Source organism: Jaculus jaculus, chromosome 19 (genome assembly GCF_020740685.1).
Source record: "Jaculus jaculus isolate mJacJac1 chromosome 19, mJacJac1.mat.Y.cur, whole genome shotgun sequence".
NCBI lineage: Eukaryota > Metazoa > Chordata > Mammalia > Rodentia > Dipodidae > Jaculus > Jaculus jaculus.
In genome coordinates, this window is record NC_059120.1 from 33,741,060 (window position 1) to 33,761,164 (window position 20,105).

General features: G+C 38.0%; 1 protein-coding gene across 1 annotated transcript in view; it reads left to right on the top strand.

The window, feature by feature from the left end:
* Spag17 (sperm associated antigen 17) overlaps positions 1 to 20,105 on the top strand; it is a 300,395-nt gene that overhangs the window by 213,496 nt on the left and 66,794 nt on the right. The window contains exons 24-28 of the mRNA XM_045137882.1: positions 1,002 to 1,115; positions 2,108 to 2,283; positions 5,508 to 5,625; positions 14,990 to 15,168; positions 17,898 to 18,057. Of these exons, the coding sequence (XP_044993817.1) occupies positions 1,002 to 1,115; positions 2,108 to 2,283; positions 5,508 to 5,625; positions 14,990 to 15,168; positions 17,898 to 18,057 (747 nt within the window). The remainder of the gene's footprint in view (positions 1 to 1,001; positions 1,116 to 2,107; positions 2,284 to 5,507; positions 5,626 to 14,989; positions 15,169 to 17,897; positions 18,058 to 20,105) is intronic.

Sequence of the window (20,105 nt, forward strand, 5' to 3'; positions counted from 1 at the left end):
GGTTATCTTATTGTTTTAATTTGTACTTCCCTGATGATATATGATGTCAAACTCATTTTCATAGTCTTATTTTCTGTTTCTATACCTTTTGTTAGATGTCTGAAGAAGTCTTTGACCTACTTCTTCATTGGCTCTTATTACTGAGTTTTAAGAGTTCTTGGCATGCTTTATGCACCAGTCTTTTTGTTTTGTTTTGTTTTGTTTTATGAGGTAGGGTTTTACTCTAGCCCAGGTTGACCTGCCATTCACTCTGTAGTCTCAGGGTAGCCTCAAACTCACACTGACTCTCCTACCTCTGCCTCCCAAGAGCTGGAATTAAAGGTGTGCACTGCCACACCTGACTTGCAGCAGTCTCTTATCTAATGTATCTTTTGAAAATATTTTCTAAACTCTATGGACTTTTATTGTCATGAAGCATTATCTTTTATGTTCCCCTGATCCCTTGATCTCTTCATGGGCTCATATATTTTAAATCAACATTGTCCCATCTTCATTGTACGATAATTGAGCACATGGTGAACTGAAAATCAGAGTAGAGTGGTTTACAAATTCCTTAAGAACAAGCATTTTAACAAAATTTTATTTTAGAATTATGCTTAACAAACAATTTTAAATACTGTTTTAAAATGTAAGGAATTATAATTGGATTTAGGAATGTGTTTGAAAATGTGAAGAAACTAAGACTGATCTGGTGGTTTTAATTTTAAAAGTCACATGGCTAATACATCATATCAGTAATGAACATATGGCTAAGCCATTAACTGCCTTAGGTCTTCTCTTCATTTCAAACTAAAGCCCCTAAATCCTGACTCTCAGATTCTGTCTCTCGGAATATGCCTTCATTCTGACATGCCAGAGTACATGGTAAGGGCCAAACCAAGCAATTTTAAATTGACTGTGTTAGAATAGCTAAGACCTCCATTTCCAATCTTCCCACTGAGTTTTCCTTACATTTACATTGAATAAAATGGACATGCCCTTTATTTGATTTTGTCTTTTAGAACTATCACATGCAGAGAATAAAGTTGTCAGCAAGTTTGGATCTTTTTCTGCCACTTTAGAAAATGGAATCTGCCTCTCAATAAGTTACTATGGAGCAAGTGGAATGGCACCAGGTGAAATAAACTGAAAGAGTAACTGTCTGTGACCAGAGGTTCCTGCCCATCTTCAACTGACATACTTGTCAACCATCAGACCTGTTCTGACTTAATTCCTCATAATTTCTCCTGCCAGATGTAGATATTTGGTGTGTGGTACTTACGTGTGTGTATACATATATATGTGTGTTGTATACACTCATAATTTTTATCTATATTGTATAACAATGCTTTTACTTTTATATTCCATTTATTATTGTAGAATTGTTTACATAATCACATGTGCCTGTAACATTATACACACATATGTATATTCTTATTATCTTTGTTAACAAGCTCCTGGAAGTAATTTTGTTGGACAGTGCCAAGAAAAATGTGATTTTTCAAGAATTTTCCTTGTTTTCAACAGAATAATATTTTTATGATTGTGGAAGTAATCAGTGTGCTTTAGTACAATAGTCTTAAAGGAGCCATTCACTGGACATCTTCAAGGATTTCTCTGCCTCACTTTCAGTAAACAAATTCTCTATGTGTAAGCTATTTCCTTTAAAACCACAAAATAATACGTCACCTTACCAAGAACCAACTAGACAATTTGTGGATTCCTATGCATTTTAAAGGGATCTTACCACAGCATATTTTTAAAGATTACTAATTAAAAGGTAATACCCATGCTGTGCAGCTTTAAAATTAAATGTTCATGTGGGCCATTTCTCAAATAAATTCAAAGACAGCTACTGCTGTGTTATTAAAGAGTGTTCCATGCAAATGAGGAGGTAAAAATATGTGAAATTATGGCCTGATTAACAAGTACACAAGTATTAAGTCTCAAATCTTCTAGTTATAATCCTGATTTTCAAAAAAATATTACCCTTGATATATATACAGCTATTAGACATCTTTAGCAAATTAAAAATATATTTCCAACTTCAGCAAGTTTTGTAATATCTTTGAATATGAGTACCAAATATGAATATTGAAACTGGTTCTTCTCCCTTTCCTGTTTGTAGAAGAGAAGGATCCTGATTTGGAGACCATGTTGAATATCCCTTCAGCACTTACCACAACAGTGATCCCTGTTATTGTGACAGCTCCTCAGGGCAAAGCAAAAGGGAAACAAAAAGGCAAAGAGAAGGCCAAAGAGTCCCTTAAAGAGGAGGAATACCCCAAAGAAGAAGAGAAAAAGGTAAAGGACCTTTCTGTAGATCTCTAAACTCTGTCCCCCTATGTTAGCTTGTTAGAGACTTTACTCATGTCATTAGCACAATTATAGCACATACATTTTCCTGTGCAGATGCATGAACATTCCTCACTATTTCAACATGGAATGGGCAAAAAGGATTTGCCATAAAAGTTCAATTCCCTCTCCCAGAACTTATACTACACAAGTTGTCTCATGTCAAAACTCAGAAAGGATAGTTCAATCTTTTCATCAGTGTAGCTCTTTGCCTTTGGTCATTTAAATTCCTGGGATTTCTTACCTGTATGACTTTATTTAGCTATATTGAAATAAACAACAATTGAAGTCATATCCATAAGTAAACAACAGAAACAGTCTCATTTGTTAGACTCAGATATGTATGTGCAAAGAATTCAGGAAAACTGAGGGACAGTTTACTGCTGGTTAAAGAGCAGCCCACTTTCTACTACCAAACTTTTATTGCAGCACACACACAGAGAGAGAGAGAGAGAGAGAGAGGTTTTGACCTTAAATATTTTCTTAGTAGAATATAAATCAAAGGAGAGCTCTAAATGAAAGATAACAGGAAAAACACTGAAAGAGTAACTGTCTGTGACCAGAGGTTCCTGCCCATCTTCAGCTGACATACTTGTCAACCAAAGTCTAACTATGTAAGTCTTGAATATTGGCATTTACTACTAAAAGTACATTCTAGGGGCTGGAGAAATTGCTTAGTGGTTAAGCACTTGTCTGTGAATCCTAAGGACCCCAGTTCGAGGCTCAATTCTCCAGGACCCACATAAGCCAGATGCATAAGGTGGCACATGCATCTGGAGTTCATTTGCAGTGGCTCTAGGCCCTGGTGTGCCCATTCTCTATCTACCTGCCTCTTTCTCGCTGTCTGTTGTCCTCAAAGAAATAAACAAAATTTAAAAATAAAATAAAATAAAAGTACATTGTATAAATGCTCCACTTATAGAAAAATATTTATGAAAAAGGTGCTCAAGAGCCTAGATTTCATGTCTGGCCCTGTAAAAGTTATGGAGGCCGGGCATGGTGGTGCATGTCTTTAATCCCAGCACTCAGGAGGCAGAAGTAGGAGGATCACCATGAGTTGGAGGCCACCCTGAGACTACATAGTGAATTCCAGGTCAGCCTGGACTAGTGTGAGACCCTACCTCAAAAAAAAAAAAAAAAAATTATGGAGTTCAAAGTTACAGGATTGTTCAAGATGAATTTCCTCATGTAATGCCATTTGACCCTTGTAAAATGAAATATTCAAACAAGGAACAAGAAAACTAAATGCAATCCATTTAATATTTATTTAACCAGAAGCAACTTCACAGCAAACACTTCCATTTCTGTAAGATTTGTGAAAATTGCTGAGCAGGGGATGGAGATAAAGATTATCAACTCCATGAATGAGGACAGATTTGATATGACAGATTTCTTTCTTTGAGTATTTTTGTTCATTTTACAGAATTCCTACGTGTTTTCTTCTTGATTTTGTTTTAAGACTTACTTTTTTGGTTTTAGAGACGTGTGTGTGTGTGTGTACATGTGTGTGTGTGCATGCATGTGCTTGGTTTATTGCTGGCTTGATTGGTTAGACAAAGTCTAACTATATAACCCAAGCTGATCTCAAACTCACAATCCTACTGATTTACAAAGGGTAACCACCACACTTGATCCTGCCCCGTGCTTTAAATTCATTTATTTCCTCACTAGTGATAAACCCATCAGTAGACTAGTTAGAATAAGCTAAAGGTCTAGTAAAAAACAATATCAGCATGATTCCAGTGGGTAGCAAACAGAATCAATGGAAGAAGGACATGATTTCCATTAGGAAATGTTTGGAACGTATGACTGGCTGCCATGCTAAGCAAGAGTTCAGATGTAGCTGGATAAAATTAGAATTTTAAAGTGTATACACTCAACCCCTTATTAATTTATGAGTAATCCTCGATTGTTTTTAATTTACTTACTTTAATTACTTGCTACAAAAATAATACATGATCTTTATAGAAAAATAAGAAGAAATATTATAATAACATGATATTTACAGTACCTAAACTATAAGAAACACACACAAAAATAGCATGGTTGCTTGTTTCCCACACCTGCCTATCTTAGTCTCTTTTAGTTACTATCACAAAATACCTTAGAAAGAGTGACTCACAAATAATAGAAGTTTAAGTCCTAGTGGCTGGCAGACTCGAAATCAGGTGAATCTGTTCCTATAGATGGTATCTTCTGTGTCTTAATTCAGAGTAAGGATGAGGATGCTCTGTTCTGCATGTTACTTCACAGGTAGATTGAGGTTGCCCTGTTCTGCATGTTACTTCACAGGTAGAATAAGAATGCTCTGTTCTGCATATTATTTCACAGGTAGAGTGAGGATGCTTCATTCTGCATCTTACATCACAGGTAGAATCAGGATGCTCTGTTCTGCATGTTATAACACAGGTAGAATGAGGATGCTCTGTTTTACATGTTACTTCACAGGTAGGGTAAGGATGCTCTGTTCTGCATCTTACTTCATAGAGAAGGTGAAGATGTTCTGTTTTGCCCCTCTTTTGTCTTGTTTTGTTTTTTGTGGTAGGGTCTCGCTCTAGCCCCAGCTGGCCTGAATTTGACTATGTAGTCTCAGGGTGGCCTTGAACTCGTGACAATCCTCCTACCTCCGCCTCCCAAGTGTTGGGACTAAAGGCCTGCACCACTATGCTCACTGCCTCTCTTTCTCATGGCATGAATCCCAGTCATAAAGGCAGAGCCCTCATGATTTAATCATCCCCCCCCCCAGAAGCCTATCTCTTTATATTATTCTGGGTATTGGACTCCACCATCTGAGTTGAGGGAAGGCACCAATATTCAAACCAAAGAATTACCCATATGTCCATACATCTATGTAGAGGTACCTTTCAAGGCTTAATTTAGCCCCAGTTCTTCTATGAACCTTTTCACAATTATGTTTATTAATGGTAATATTTACTATTGTAAGGAAAGATGTATTATTTGGGATTGCCTTTTGGTTATCTTATCTGTTTATTTGTCATTCAGACAGAGAAAGTTCACAAGGGTGAACACACATCTTTTCACATCTGTTGCAGGTTCTACTTATTTGTTCACAAGTTACATCTTAATGCTCACCAATTCCTTGCATAGTACAACTGAATTAAAGCTCATGTAGAAAATGGTAAACAATCATTCACATGCAAAATTCTTTACAGGAAGAAGTGGAACCAGAACCTGTTGTACAAGAGTCTCATTATGTTCCCACTTTCCAAAGCCTCAATGTGTCTTGCCCCAATGGGCTTCTGCTGACCTTCATTGGACAAGAGTCTGCAGGTAAGCGCTAGCTGAGGTAAGGCAAGGAGACAAGGGACAAAATCCCATATAGACAACAGATTATCATTGTACATTTTCCTGCCAGTTAAACAAACTTCCTTGTTAATAAAAATTATAGGCCATTTGCAAATAATGAGCATGATGATTTATCAAGCATTTACAATGACCATGCATTGTATAAGTACTTAGCATACATGTAGAAATACAAATACTATTTTAAAACTCCAATGTTATAAAATAGAGGAGTTGAGGCTTCATGAGGTAAAGAATGTCATGTGGCCCTGTATTCCTGTCTGCAGAGTTCCACAGGTACAGTGGTGTGCTGGCTTACCAAAACAAAGGACACTGAGCACAGAGAATGAAACAAGTGCACATGAAGGGATGCAAAACCATTCTTGTTTCCCTTGCTGATGGGTGTAATTCTATATAGTCTGTTATTTCTATTGATATAAACATAGCTTCTAACTTATTCATATAAATAAATATATTCAAGAAAGACTTTCTTAGTTAACCTGGTGGGGCATCTATCTTTGGGACTGAACCTGAGACCATTTAAATGGAGAACAACTGTTGTAGTAATAGTAGGTGTGCCGGCCTGCAGCATGAAGGTCGAAACAGACCCCGAAGGAGGGAGTGGGAATGAATCTGAGACAAGAACACAAGGAATGGAGCCAAGACAAGTTCTGATCAAGGCTCTGGTTTATTCAGGCAGACACAAGCTTATATACAGAAGAAAATGTCCTTGTGCCCAGGGCCATGTGGTAACGCCCCTCTATCAGGTGCCTATGCCTTATGTTAAATGATGCCTGGTGTTATTTCATCTGGACTGCCTTCTCACCCAGGCTGTAGGATAAGCACTGAAAGATCACCTGTAGCTCCCGAAGTTAAAGAGCAACTGCAGCTCCCCTGTGGCTCCCGATATCTCCCCTTTCTTTATTTATTAAAAGAAGCGTCTGTGCCTATCTTAGGTTGACAGCGGCAGAAGGACATCCTTAGCCCCCAAGATCAAAGAGCAGCTGAGGCTCCCAACATCTCCTTCCTTCTTTTGTACAAAAGAGGGGGAGAGCTGCTATTCAATAGTGGGCTTTTACCAACTGGGGGAGTATTGACCTGACTCCTCCTGTGGGCTGTCAGTTTTTCGTCCCACAATCTTGGCCCTTGGTACCTTTTGGGGAGGGGAGGCAGGGCCTATGTGATCATAATAGGTGTGGTACCAACCTCCATGCAAGTCAGGTTTTTCTCTCAGGGAATTCAGAAGCGGTCAGAAAGGGACCTTCCCTTGCGGTGCTTTGCCTCGCACCCGTGTTGGTGCCCACATCATACTCACTTTATCGTGAGCCGATATGCATAGGTCTGAATCCTATGCAGTTCCTAAAGGAGGGGAGTCGTCATTGGACAAACGTATTATCTTTCAATATCTGTCTTAGGTTGGATGCCTCCTCCCCCAATCTTACCCGTCTCTGGCTACCAGCCGGATAAAGTTCAGGGAGAATTAGTATAAGGTCTGAGGGAGCCAAGGACATGTTCTAAGTAGTAATAGAAGCTAATAATGTAATAAATGCAGCAATCCCAGCAATAATTAAACCTAACATTCTCTTTTGTCTACTTAAACTATTTTAACCTCCTCTAGAATTTGAATACTCTTGTCAGAATACCAAGGCCTTGAAAGATTAACAGAAATCATAACAAATGCAGGTTGTTTGACACTCATTACAGTTTCAGAATCATGAGAAACACAACTGGACAGACTACAATTATCACTGGTAACATTAAACATTCCTTCAGACTCATGATACCAAGTAATATTATATTTCCTAACATCAGGTCATAAGGGGGTGTAACACAGGCCATAACAGTTCCCTTCAGAAGACTATTTGAATTATTGCTGGCAGATGTAACCTTGATACCTCCCATAGCAGCAGCAATTTTCCACATGTAAGTTTGCTGATGTCCATTGTCTGACCACCACAATCCTGAGGACAGCCCAGTAGACTTCACTGTAAGCAAGACGTACATGACACCATGTCATCAGGATCAGTAGTGTCCTCTTGTTTGATCTCATGGCCTGCATACCGGACCAAACATTCTGGCAACCATCTGGCTCCATTTTCTTTCTGTGAAAAAATACAAACAGATCCTCATCCCCATATTAATACAGGGTCGAGTCCACTCCATTTGTTAGTCAATGCATCTTTCCACATTACTTTAGCATAAGTAGTCTTGGTTTGTGCATGCCAAAAACGGTCAGCGGCAGAAACCCCGTTTGCATCCAAAAGTAAAAAATTTAAATAAAGTATGATTTAACCATTTTGTTATTGATCCCCTGTGTCATTTCCCCCTTTAGTTTTTTGTAACCAGATTTTTAATGTTCCATTTGCTCATTCAATGATACCTTGCCCTTGGGGGTTATAAGGAATTCCAGTAACATGCTCAATATTAAAAGAAGAACAAAAGTGCTTAAATCCTGCATTTGTATATCCTGGACCATTATCTGTTTTCAGTTGTTTAGGTACTCCTAAAATATTAAAAGAAGGAAGACAATGAGCAATAACATGTTTAGTAGCTTCTCCCATTTGAGCAGAAGCACAAATGAAACCAGAATAAGTGTCAATAGAAACATGTACAAATTTCATTTTTCCAAACTCAGGAACATGAGTTATATCCATATGCCATAAATGGCCAGGAGTCAAACCTCGAGGATTGACACCATGGTGTGGCACAGGTAAAAATGTGAGACACTGTTGACAATTTTTAACTATCTGTCATGTTTGTTCACGTGTAAGTTTATATTTAAGATGTAGAGTATTAGCATTAAGATGATGAAGCTTATGAGCATTAATAGCTTCTTCCACAGAAAAAAAGTTCTAGTAGCCTTGTCTGTAATAGCATTTCCCAGAGCTAAGGGTCCAGAGAGGCCAGAATGAGCATGAAGGTGTCCTACATAGAAAGGTGCTGAGCACTGGAAAATTAAAAGCTGAACCTGTGCAAACAAATTGTAAACAGTAGAAGAAGGACTTACTCTACTACAGGTTTCTAAATAAGGAACTGAGTGGACAATATATTGGCTATCAGTGTAAATATTAACAGATATAGTAGTACTATGTTGCAATAAAGCTTTAAAGGCTGCCAGTTCTACAAATTGTGCAGATTTATAAGGAGTATTAAATGTTTGTCCCTTTAAAGAATAAGCAACTAGGCCAGAAGATCCATCTGCAAAACCCAGGCTGTATAGCTGCTTTGTAAGCACTATTTGCATTTTCATAAGCAAGCTGTTTTACAAAGTCCATACCAGCGACAACATCTCCAAATACTCTCCCTGCCATTTTTATCAATCTATCTACAAAATCAGCATAATTCTCATCAGGATCCTGTGTAACCTTAGTTAAATTCTCTCCCACAGCTTCTCCTTTTGAAGGAAGATTAAACTATGCTTTACAAGCTGCTGCGGCTATTTGTTAATAAACAGCACGGGGATATACAATTTGATTGTCATTCCCAGCATAATTTCCTTCCCCAATAAGCATATCAATATTCCAATCACCATTCCCTGCCTGTTGGTTAAACATTGCAGTCTTTTGCATAAGTCATAGAATTCTACTTTCCAAATTAAATATTCTCCTCCTGATAAACAAGCTTTGCCTATAGATTTCCAATCATCTGCTGTTAGAATTTTCCCTGCCAATGCTTCTATAATTGACATAGTATATGGTGACGTAGGTCCATACTGTGCACAGCTGTTTTTAATTACTTTATGTCTTTAAAATTAAAAGAAGCATATTGCCTCATCATTTGATCACCCTGTTGATGGAAAAGCTCATGCTTCCTCATCACCTTCTTCCACGGCTTTCTGTATTACCCTTTCTAAGGGGGAGCAATTAAAAACAGGCTGAGTAGGATGCAATGAAGATATGTGGACAATTTCAGAAGGCTTCTTAATAGTACAATCTAACTCATCTTTTAACCTTCTTTTTTCTTTCCCTAGGTTTACTCTCTCCTTTAAAGCTGCCACCTCATTTTTTAATTCTGTTACATGTACTTGTGTAGGGAGCATGGGAGCAGAGGGACGTGGTGGGTCCCAATTTGCATGATAATTAGCGGTCTCCTCCTCTAATTCTGCTGTTTCTTCTGGCTCTATTTCCTTCTCTTCCTCGTCACTATTTTCCTTAGAAATTTGTAAATATTGCAATGTTTTATTCAATTCTTTGTGAGTTACAAGTGTCCCTTTTTCAGGACTTTGATCTCTAATTTCTTCAATAACATCTAGAGTGTGAGTTAACATTTGTTTCACTAAACTATCTTTTGTACCTGAATCTGAGGCATCCCTTATTAAAGACCATAAGGAAAAAGCAATTACCAGAACCTTATTAGGACCATGAGTTTGTAAAAAGACATTTAATTCTTTCCCTACTTTATTCCAAGCATCAGAATCAAAATTTCCCTGCTCTATAAACCAAGGGCTCGTTTTATTGATGAAATCAAAAAATTTGCTTGAAGAACTTGATGTAATCCCTATTCCTTATGCTTTTAAAACATCTTTTACTACAGCAATTAGCTCCTTTTTACTCTTTGCTTGCCCCAAACTGCGCCAATTTAACTTATTCCAGAAGACTGAGCAGGTGACTACAGTCCTCTTTTGTTGTTTTTCTTTCTTTCTTTTCTTTCTTCCGAGGATCCTGAGTTGATGTTGGAGTTCCTCACTGAAGTCCCTCATATTCAGGTCCCTTGTTCCAGGCGCCACAATGTGCCAGCCTGCAGCACGAAGGTCAAAACAGACCCCGAAGGAGGGAGTGGGAATGAATCTGAGACAAGAACACAAGGAATGGAGCCACGACAAGTTCTGATTAAGGCTCAGGTTTATTCAGGCAGACACAAGCTTATATACAGAAGACAATGCCCTTGTGCCCAGGGCCATGTGGTAACGCCCCTCTATCAGGTGCCTATGCCTTATGTTAAATGACGCCTGGCGTTATTTCATCTGGACTGCCTTCTCACCCAGGCTGTAAAATAAAGAGATTAAAGACCACCTGTAGCTCCCAAAGTCAAAGAGCAACTGCAGCTCCCAACAAGTAGGGGATACAAAAATGGCACTGAACTACTAAGACTTCAGTTTCATGGCTGACGTTGGCACAAACTGAACTTTTGACACTTTATATTACTTTCTGTCTCTGCACCATGCTTTCTCATTAGATAAATGTGAGATGTTCCATGGATCTTGACTTTTTTACATATATATATATATATATATATATATATATAGAGAGAGAGAGAGAGAGAGAGAGAGAGAGACAATAATTATATATAAATAATTATATAATATATTTATATATATATATATACATATATATGTTATTGATAAGTTCTACACTTACAGACAACAAATCATGGTATTTCCCTCACCTCCCCCACTTTCCCCTTCATAACTCTGCTCTCTCCTCCCTCTCTCCATTAATCTCTCTTTTAATTTGATGGGATCTTGGCTTTTTTCACAACCAAATTATCTCTTTATTTTGATTCCCTAAGTACCCCACTTTTTTTCTTTATTTTTTTTATTAACAACTTCCATGATTGTAAACAATATCCCATGGCAATGGCCTCCCTCCCCCCACTTCCCCTTTGAAACTCCATTCTCCATCATATCCCCTTCCCCTCTCAGTCTCTTTTATTTTGATGCCATGATCTTTTCCTTCTATTATGATGGTCTTATGTAGGTAGTATCAGGCACTGTGAGGTCATGGATATCCAGGCCATTTTGTGTCTGGGGGGAGCACGTTGTAAGGAGTCTTACCCTTCCTTTGGCTCTTATATTCTTTCCGCCACCTCTTCCACAATGGACCCTGAGCCTTGAAGGTATGATAGAGATATGGTAGTACTGAACATTCCTGTCACTTCTTCTCAGCACCATGATGCCTTCGGAGTCATCCCAAGGTCACTGCCATCTGAAAAGAGAAGGTTCTCTACCAAAAGTGAGAGTAGCATTAGTATAAGGCTTTGAACATTAAGAGAACTTCTTATGGGCAGTTTGATGAGCATAGTTATATACATTTAGCCAGACAGAGACCCATAGGGCTCATGACTACCCCTGTTGTAGGTTTTCAGTATCAGGGATGTATTCCCTCCCATGGAGTGGGCCTCCAGTCCAATTACAGGGCAATTGGTTTCTACCATGACAGACGTGCCACTATTGCACCTACTGGCCCATTTGGCCTGGCTGGCAAAATTTAAGGCTTGCACTGTCCACTGTTGAGTGTCTTCACTGTTGATTTTTCTCTCTTCCATTGAACTGCATGCAGAATGGTTTCTTCCAGCTTTCTGTCAGCTGAGTACCCCACTTTTGAAAAGCATATGTTATCAATTTAAAAATAATTTCATATTGTATTTCCTTGCCAGCCTAAAGACTATCAACTAAACATTATAGTTGATCTACTTTGTTTTGATTGTTCTCTTTTTTTCTTTCTTTCTTTTGTTCTTTTTGTTTTGTTTTTGTTTTTGTTTTTTTAAGTAGGATCTCTTTCTAGCCCAAACTGACATGGAATTCACTGTTTAGTCTAGGGGTGGTCTCTAACTCACAGTGATCCTCCTACCTCTGCTTCCCAACTGCTGTAACTAAAGGTATGTGCCACCACACCCAGCCTGATTTTGCTTTCTATTAGTCCTTCTTCTGAGTTACTAGACCATGGGTCCAGATTTTCTATGACTAAATCCACTGTGTTCAGTGGCCAATAGACCATAGGTCCAGATTTTCTATGATTAGATCCACTGTGTTCAGTGGCCAATAAACATTTTCTGAAGCCTAATATATAATGAGTATACTGGAAGGATTTTGTTTCCAAGCTCAAGAGTATATGGATTTGTGTTCTTGATCATTCTATCAAGGCCCAGATTAATGTCTGTTAAATAGGCCTTTTCTACTAGCCTTATTATCTACCCTAATGTGTTCCCCTTTATAGAGTAGAAATGTGGTTAATAACTCTGCCTGTAACATATATAATCTTTTTAAACTCTTGCATAGATCATGAAGATCCTAATACAAGTTGGAACATAATCATAGCAAACTATCAAAGTAGCAGTGTCTTAAGGATTAGACTGACACACAAAAAAAGATTCCTATGGTATAAGATGAATAGCCTGGAATTGAACTCTTTCCTGAGTGACTTTGGTATTCTATGAAAAATATTTTCTTTTTTTTTTTTGTGAAGTACCACTGGCTTCTTTTTTTAAATTTTATTTTATTTATTTATTTATTTGAGAGAAAGGGAAAGAGGCAGAAGAGGGAGAATAGGCATGCCAGGGCATCTAGTCACTGTAAATGAACTCAGATGCAGGCTTATATGGGTGCTGAGGAATTGAACCTGGGTCATGTAGCTTTGCAGGCAAGTGCCTTAACCATTAAGCCATCTCTTCAGCCCTGAAAATTATTTTCTAACCTAAAATATATTGTTCAGTGTTAGTAGTTGTTTTGTTGTTTATGTAGTAAAAGACAGTTATTTAGATCTCACCTCTGCCACTTACTTCTTATGTTATCTTTGAGGACCTATAAGCTCTTCAAGACTCCACTTCTCTATTTATAGGCTCTGAAAACTGAATGTGTCTAAAAACTTCTCAAAATAAACTGAATATGGCTCATATGCAAGGCATTTAGCATACAGAAATATACAAAGAAATGTTAATAATGAGTATTATTACTTCTGTGACTTGAGAGTTACACTTGAAAGGGCCTCTTTTTCTCAGCTGCATTGGTTGGTTCTTAAAATGTCCTCTTTGCATATTCATTTCACTCATTAAATGCTGTCAGGTTCCAACAAACCACATTATAAATTAAATGGATATCATTCAATAGCAAATACTGAGTAGGTGCTAGATGCCAGAATTTCTCTTTCTTGTCACTCTTTCCTTTTATGTCTTTACCCCCTAAATTCCACATTCACTTAGTCCTTTCCATTTATTTGTAAATAACAATTCTGTTCCTTTTATGGCTGAATAATACCCCATCATGTGTATGTATGTAATACATACATATCGCATTTTCTTTATCCTTTCATACATACACCTTGGCTGATTCCATAACTTTCGAGAATACTTCTTCAATAAACATGTGTGTGCAAGTGCATGCTGACTTATATTGCTTCATGTATATACCTATGAGGAGTATGATTAGATCTGATAGTACATCTATTTTTAATTCTTTAAGGGATCTATGTGCTGATTTTAATAGTGGCTGGACTAATTTACATTCCCAACAACAGTCAGGATATAAGGGTTCCTTTCTCCTGTCATCTTTATTCAACATTTGCTGTTTATTTTCTTGATCTGAGATGAAGCTACATGAGACTGAAGATAGGTATAATTTTGATTTGCATCCCCCTGATGGCCAATGATGTTGAACATTTTTCATATATTTGTTGGCTACTTATACTTCTTCCCTTGAAGAAGTGTCTATCACTATTTTCCCTTGAAAAGTGTCTATCAGTTCATGTGTTCATTTATTGATTAGGTTATTTACTCTCTTTTTAAAAATGTTTTATTTATTTGAGAGAAAGAAATAGTCAGAGAGAGAGAGAGAAAGAATGGCTGTGTCCCAGGCTCCTAGCCACTGCAAACAAACTCCAGAGGCATGCACATCTCTTACATGGGAACTGGAGAATCAAATCTGGGTCCTTAGGCTTTATAGGCAAGTGCCTTAACCACTAAGCAATCTCTCCAGTCCCAGGTTATTTACACTTTTTAATTATTCCTATATACATGGATATTAATCCTGTGCTAAATAAACAGCTACAAACATTTCCCCCTTTCCACAGGCTGTCTCGTTTCTCTGTTCACTCTTTCTCTGGCTGTAGCTCAGAAAACAACAGCAAAAACTTAAAGTGGAGTCATATCAGGCTTGCAAGCTTCTACACAGCAGTTTGTTCTAAGAAACTCTATTCAATATTTTCTCCTGGTTACCAGCTAACAACAGAGCACTGTAGAGAGAAGGGGATATATTCGTTTTGAAGATCAATGGGTGACTTAGAAACAGTCTAGTGAAGGACTTCCTAGGCCCTCAGAGAAAAAAGCTGACACCACCACAGTATTGCATATTTTAGAGCCAGAAGCTACTCAGAGAGGAGCACACCACCAGAGGAAAAGGGAACTTTGCGCTGAAATGTGCTGTGCTACCTTAGTATTCACTAGCATGTACTTGTAAATGACCTTATCCACTACATTTGAGTGTTACAAGGTCATCAAAGGACCAGTTTTCTGGGCCATCAGTCACAGCATGGAAACTGCCCTGTTCTTTAGATATAGACGAATGAAAAGATAAATCACAGCCTCTACAGCATCACCCACTTCAGAAGATAGCTTCACTCTTTTTTTTTTATTCTCTAAGATCATCATGGTGTGGAGGAGGACCCCACCTGGAACATCATGATCCGTCAGAGCTATCCCCAGAGGATGAAGCACAGTGAGTTCTATAAGGCAGTGATGCCTCCCATGGAACAAGAGGCATCAAGAGTCATCACCAGCCAGGGCACCGTCGTCAAATATATGTTAGATGGATCCACACAGGTAAAATAGAACAACACCTTAAGATGACAGAGAGTAGCAAAGTTAGTAAAAAAGAAAAGATGTTGTCTACAAATACTGGGAAACAAATAAACCTGTGATTTCTATTATGATCTGAGATTGTATATAATATCTGTATATAATATCTACCTGCTTATTTGTCTGTGTGGCATAGATATGCATGTGTATGGGCATGTCAGAGTCCCTTGTCACTGCAAATGTAACACCAGACACTTGAGCCACTTTTTGTGTCTCACTTTGTATAGGGTGGATGGAGAGTTGAACCCTGGCAAGCAGGCTTTACAATCAAGCAACTTTAGCTGCTGAGCCATCTCCACAGTCCCTAGAAAATACTTTTAAATAATAAATTTATAACTGCTTGGAAAAAAATCAAAGTATATCATCAATAAATCAAAGTATTTTTAGAGTTCCCAGTACATGCAAGGTATGTGCGTTCAGGCTTATGGAGGAAACAAGAACAAACTTTAAAACATGTACAAGAGGGAAAACTTTAAATATTAAAGTTTTCATTTTAAGTAGTTATTTTCACCTCTAGGCTAAGAAAGTCAGGGCAGTTCTGCAGGTAAACTATTATGTGAAAGCTGAAAACTGGGAATCATAATACCCAGAAGGCATTTGCCTTGCCCTGCCTTTCTCCAGAAATCACAGGGGAAATGCTCCTGTAAACTGACACTATACCACCAAGATCTGAAAAAGGTTTCCAATGAGAAATAACACCTTGAACCTAAGAATCATCAACCTTGAAAGGAAATCCCATGAAAGTAACAGTAAATTAAAACAAAACAATAAATTAAAATGTGAATACAAATATAGGCATGAGATTTGAGGGAAAAAAAATTAAACTGCTAGAGGGCTAGAAAGATGGCTTAGCAGTTAAGGCACTTGCCTGCAAAGCCTAAGGATCCAGGTTCAACTCCCTAAAGGTCATATAAGCCTGATGCACATGGTGGCACATGCATCTGAAGTTCATTTGCAGTGGCTGGAGACCCTTATGTACTCATTCATTTTTTTTCCTCTCTCTCTCTAAGTAAGTAAAAATAAAATACAAAAATATTTTTTAAAGCTGATAGAAAAAAATAAAAAAATCCTTAAGGATTAAAAGTAACTATGAGGGATGGAGGGATGACTTAGCAGTTAAGGCAGTTGCCTACAAAGCCAAAGGAAATGAGGTCCGATTCCTTAGGACCCACATAAGCCAGATGCACAAGGTGGTGCCTGTCTGGAGATCATTTGCAATGCCTGATGACTCCGGTGCACCCATTCTCTCTTTCTCTCCCCCATCCCATCTATCAGTCTCTCTCTCTCTCTCAAATAAATAATAATGTAAAAAAAATTAAAAAGTAACTATGAAAGTCCACATGGAAGGAAGAGTGAATTATGAGGGAAAGTTTATGAATATGACAAGGGGTTTATATACTAGTATTTCCAGAAGAAGAAAATAGAATGAAAGGAGAAAACAATTTAAAATATGATAAAAGAAATTTTGCTAATACTTAAAAACAACTTCAGATTAAACAGGGTCACCGAGTGCAAATCAAAACTGACACCAGGAGCTGGAGAGACAGCTAGGCAGTTAAGGTGATTGCCTGCAAAGTCTAATGAACTGGGTTCGATTCCCCAATACCCTTGTAAAACCAGATGCACAAAGTGGCGCATGTATTTGGAATTTGTTTGCAGTATCTAGAAGCCCTGACATGCCCATTCTCTCCTCTTCTCTCTCTCTTTGCAAATAAATAAATAAAAATATTTACTAACACCAATTTATCCTTTACTGATTATATAAGGGGCTTTGGAGATGGTCAGCAGTTGAGCACTTGCCACTTAAACATGATGGCCTCTTGAGCCAAAGACAACCAAGTTCAACTCTCAAGAACCCATGTAAAAAGCTGGGTATGGCCACACACCTCTGCAACCCAAGGTTTGGGGAGGAAGCAAAAGCCAGAGAATCTCTGGAACTTTCTGGCCAACAGAAGAAGCTCTGAGTTAAGAGAGAAAGAGAGAACCCTGTCTTGAGGAAATTTACAGAGAATAATAAGAGGACACTAATGTCTCCATTCACACCTACATGGGGACCACACATGCATACACCCACATCACACACATCATATCACACACACATGCAAAAGAAGATCATATAAGTATATCATCATGCAATTTTAGGACTGTATAGTCAAAAGCTTCCTGAAGAGAGCATGCTACCTATAAACGAAGAAAGAACTACATAGACATTTGACTTCCTCACCACGTTTCTTGGGAGGCTGCTCACATTGACACTGACAGGTGTCTACAGTACTTTCAGATGCCGTACATAATAGGTAGATATTATTAGAAAATAGACTTTAAGCATATCATAGAATTTTATATGTCATCATTTGAGAAATATAAAAGAATATGTAATTTTCTAAATTATATAGAATAAGAGTAAAGAATAGAAAAAACAGCAAAACAAGAAAATATAGGTCATAAAGAGAGAAAACAAAGTAAAAGCAAACATGAAATTCTGTTCTTGTGCTGACTAGAAAGCACTAACTAGAAAGATTAAGTCCTGACCTTCCATCCTCAGCCATGTTTCCTGGGACTGAGTCTCAGTTCTGCCACCAGCTTTTCTTTTTTTGGATTATTTAGGATCCAAAAATGTGTGACACAGTGCTCATTGCCAACCAGCCTCTCCCTTGCTTCTGAGTATGATGAGAGATCGCTTTTCGCCCCAGATTCTCTTTGCAGATGGTACTGTGAGCAGTAGTCCCAATTCTGGTCCTGTTTACTCTCCTCCTGAAATGTCAGCAAGCCCTCATAATGGAGATTTGGTGGACTCTGTTTCTCAGCCAAAATCAGAAATAACACCATCTGAAATTGCCATCACAAAGAAAGGTAATCAAAGCCTCTTAATTTACATTGTATATAGTAGTGTTTAAATGATTAATAAGTATTCAATATTATTATAACACTGCCTATCATTTTTGAATATACTCATATATATTCATGTACATATATTTGAATTTTTATTGCAACATAGAATTTCACTCTATTTCATGAACTGCTTTTTTCTCTGAGTTATAAATGATGATCATTTCCTGTGTTGTCATATGCTCTTACACAACATAAGCAGTATTGCCTAGGCTGCTGTTTTAGGGTTGGCTGATCAGATCAGCAATGTCAGTGCCCAGTAGGCATCTCTGGGATGCTACTGACTTTTCCTTCAACTTGAGAGAAAACATGTCAATTGCAGGCATGAAGTGTTCATATGGCAACTTCCAAAGCAGAAGAAAAACAAGGTGAGGACAAGCATTTTCTTCAAGCGTGTCTTTTTACTGTGGAAGAACAGGACTTCCCCTTGGCTCTCAGCTGACTCCCTTTGCAGCTCATTGGCTAGATCTGACTGAATACAGAGGCGGTGGAAACATCTGACACTTTGATCTTTTCCTCAGGCCTGCTCTTGGTAGGGGGTGGGTGGAGTAGAAACAGTTGAGTAAGCAATCAATAGTGTCTTCAGTAAAATCAAAGATTGCTGTCCAGAGAACTACTTGTACTTATAGCCCTCACACTAGCACATTATGAAAACATCTGCTTCCTTATAACCTTGTCACCCTAGACTCAAAAAGACTCACAGGGAAAAGCTCATTCTTGTGATATTTTTACTTCCTTGGGTTCCTACTTTTGCTCAAACCTCAGGTGGTATTGACCTTACTCATAGTTATCAACTCAGAAGCACCTTTAGTTAAAAGACATTTTTCAGTAGTTTTAGTTATTTTCAGTAGAATTCTTATTACCTACTTGGTAGTGTTGCAAGAAATAAAATACCAACCACATATGTTCCTTTCTTCCTGCCTTTTGTTCACTCCTTTGATTTTACTTATTCATGTGTCTAATAGTGGAAAAGGGTATTTTGCTAAGATTCCACAATCTGCAAGCAACACTTTCTTCTTATCATCTTCTTTGCTCCTACCCATCCTCGTCATCTCATATCCAAGTTCTTCCCCACTACACACTGGTACCAGCATTGTATGGATTATCACTACTATTATCTTTAACCTTTACTTTGTTAAAGCCTCCTAACTATTCCTCTTGCTTTTCTTCATGATAATTCTCAATATTCCTGCCAAAGTACACTACAAATATCCGACCACATCAGTATCCCACGTTAATGTTCCTTCTAGAAAGAAATTTGGCTGGACATGGTGGTAACCACCTTCAATCTCACTCAGCACTCTGGAGGCTGAGGTAGGAAGATTATTGTGAGTTAGGGGTCAGCCTGGAGCTACAGAGTGAGTTCCAGGCCAACCTGGGCTAGAGTGAGAGCCTACCTCAGAAAAAATTTAAAAATAATTTTAAGGTCTTTAACATGTCACAAAACAGTACATTAATGCCTGCTTTCCCAGCCTTGTCTTTCAACCAAAACATGATTAAAATTTATCCACTGAAGACTTCATATACCAAGTCATCCTCCCAAACCATTATTTTCCTTTTATCCCCATGTTGGAGCAACTTTTCTGTCTCTGTTGGCCAGAAAATAAGACAAAAAGGACAAGGCAAAGAAGAAAAAGGGAGGAAATAAGAGAAAATATGGTACTACTTCTGGAGTATTTCATTCTACCTGTTATGAAAGTAATACTATATTTGCTGTCTGATATTGTTCTGGAAGTATAATTCATCACAAAAAAAATCTTAAAGCAATAGGTGGGCTTAACTGAATGCATCTTTCTTCTTTAGCTCCCCCCATTATTTGAGTCCCTACTAGTTAGAAGTGACTTACACTCAAGTACACATTCATGTTCTGAATCTGGAAAGTTTTCCTGGGTTTCTCATCCCTGTGGTCTAATAACACTGGCAAATCTCATCCACAAGTACTCTTACAAATTGAGTAAGCTGGGCTGGAGAGATGGCTTAGCGGTTAAGCGTTTGCCTGTGAAGCCTAAGGA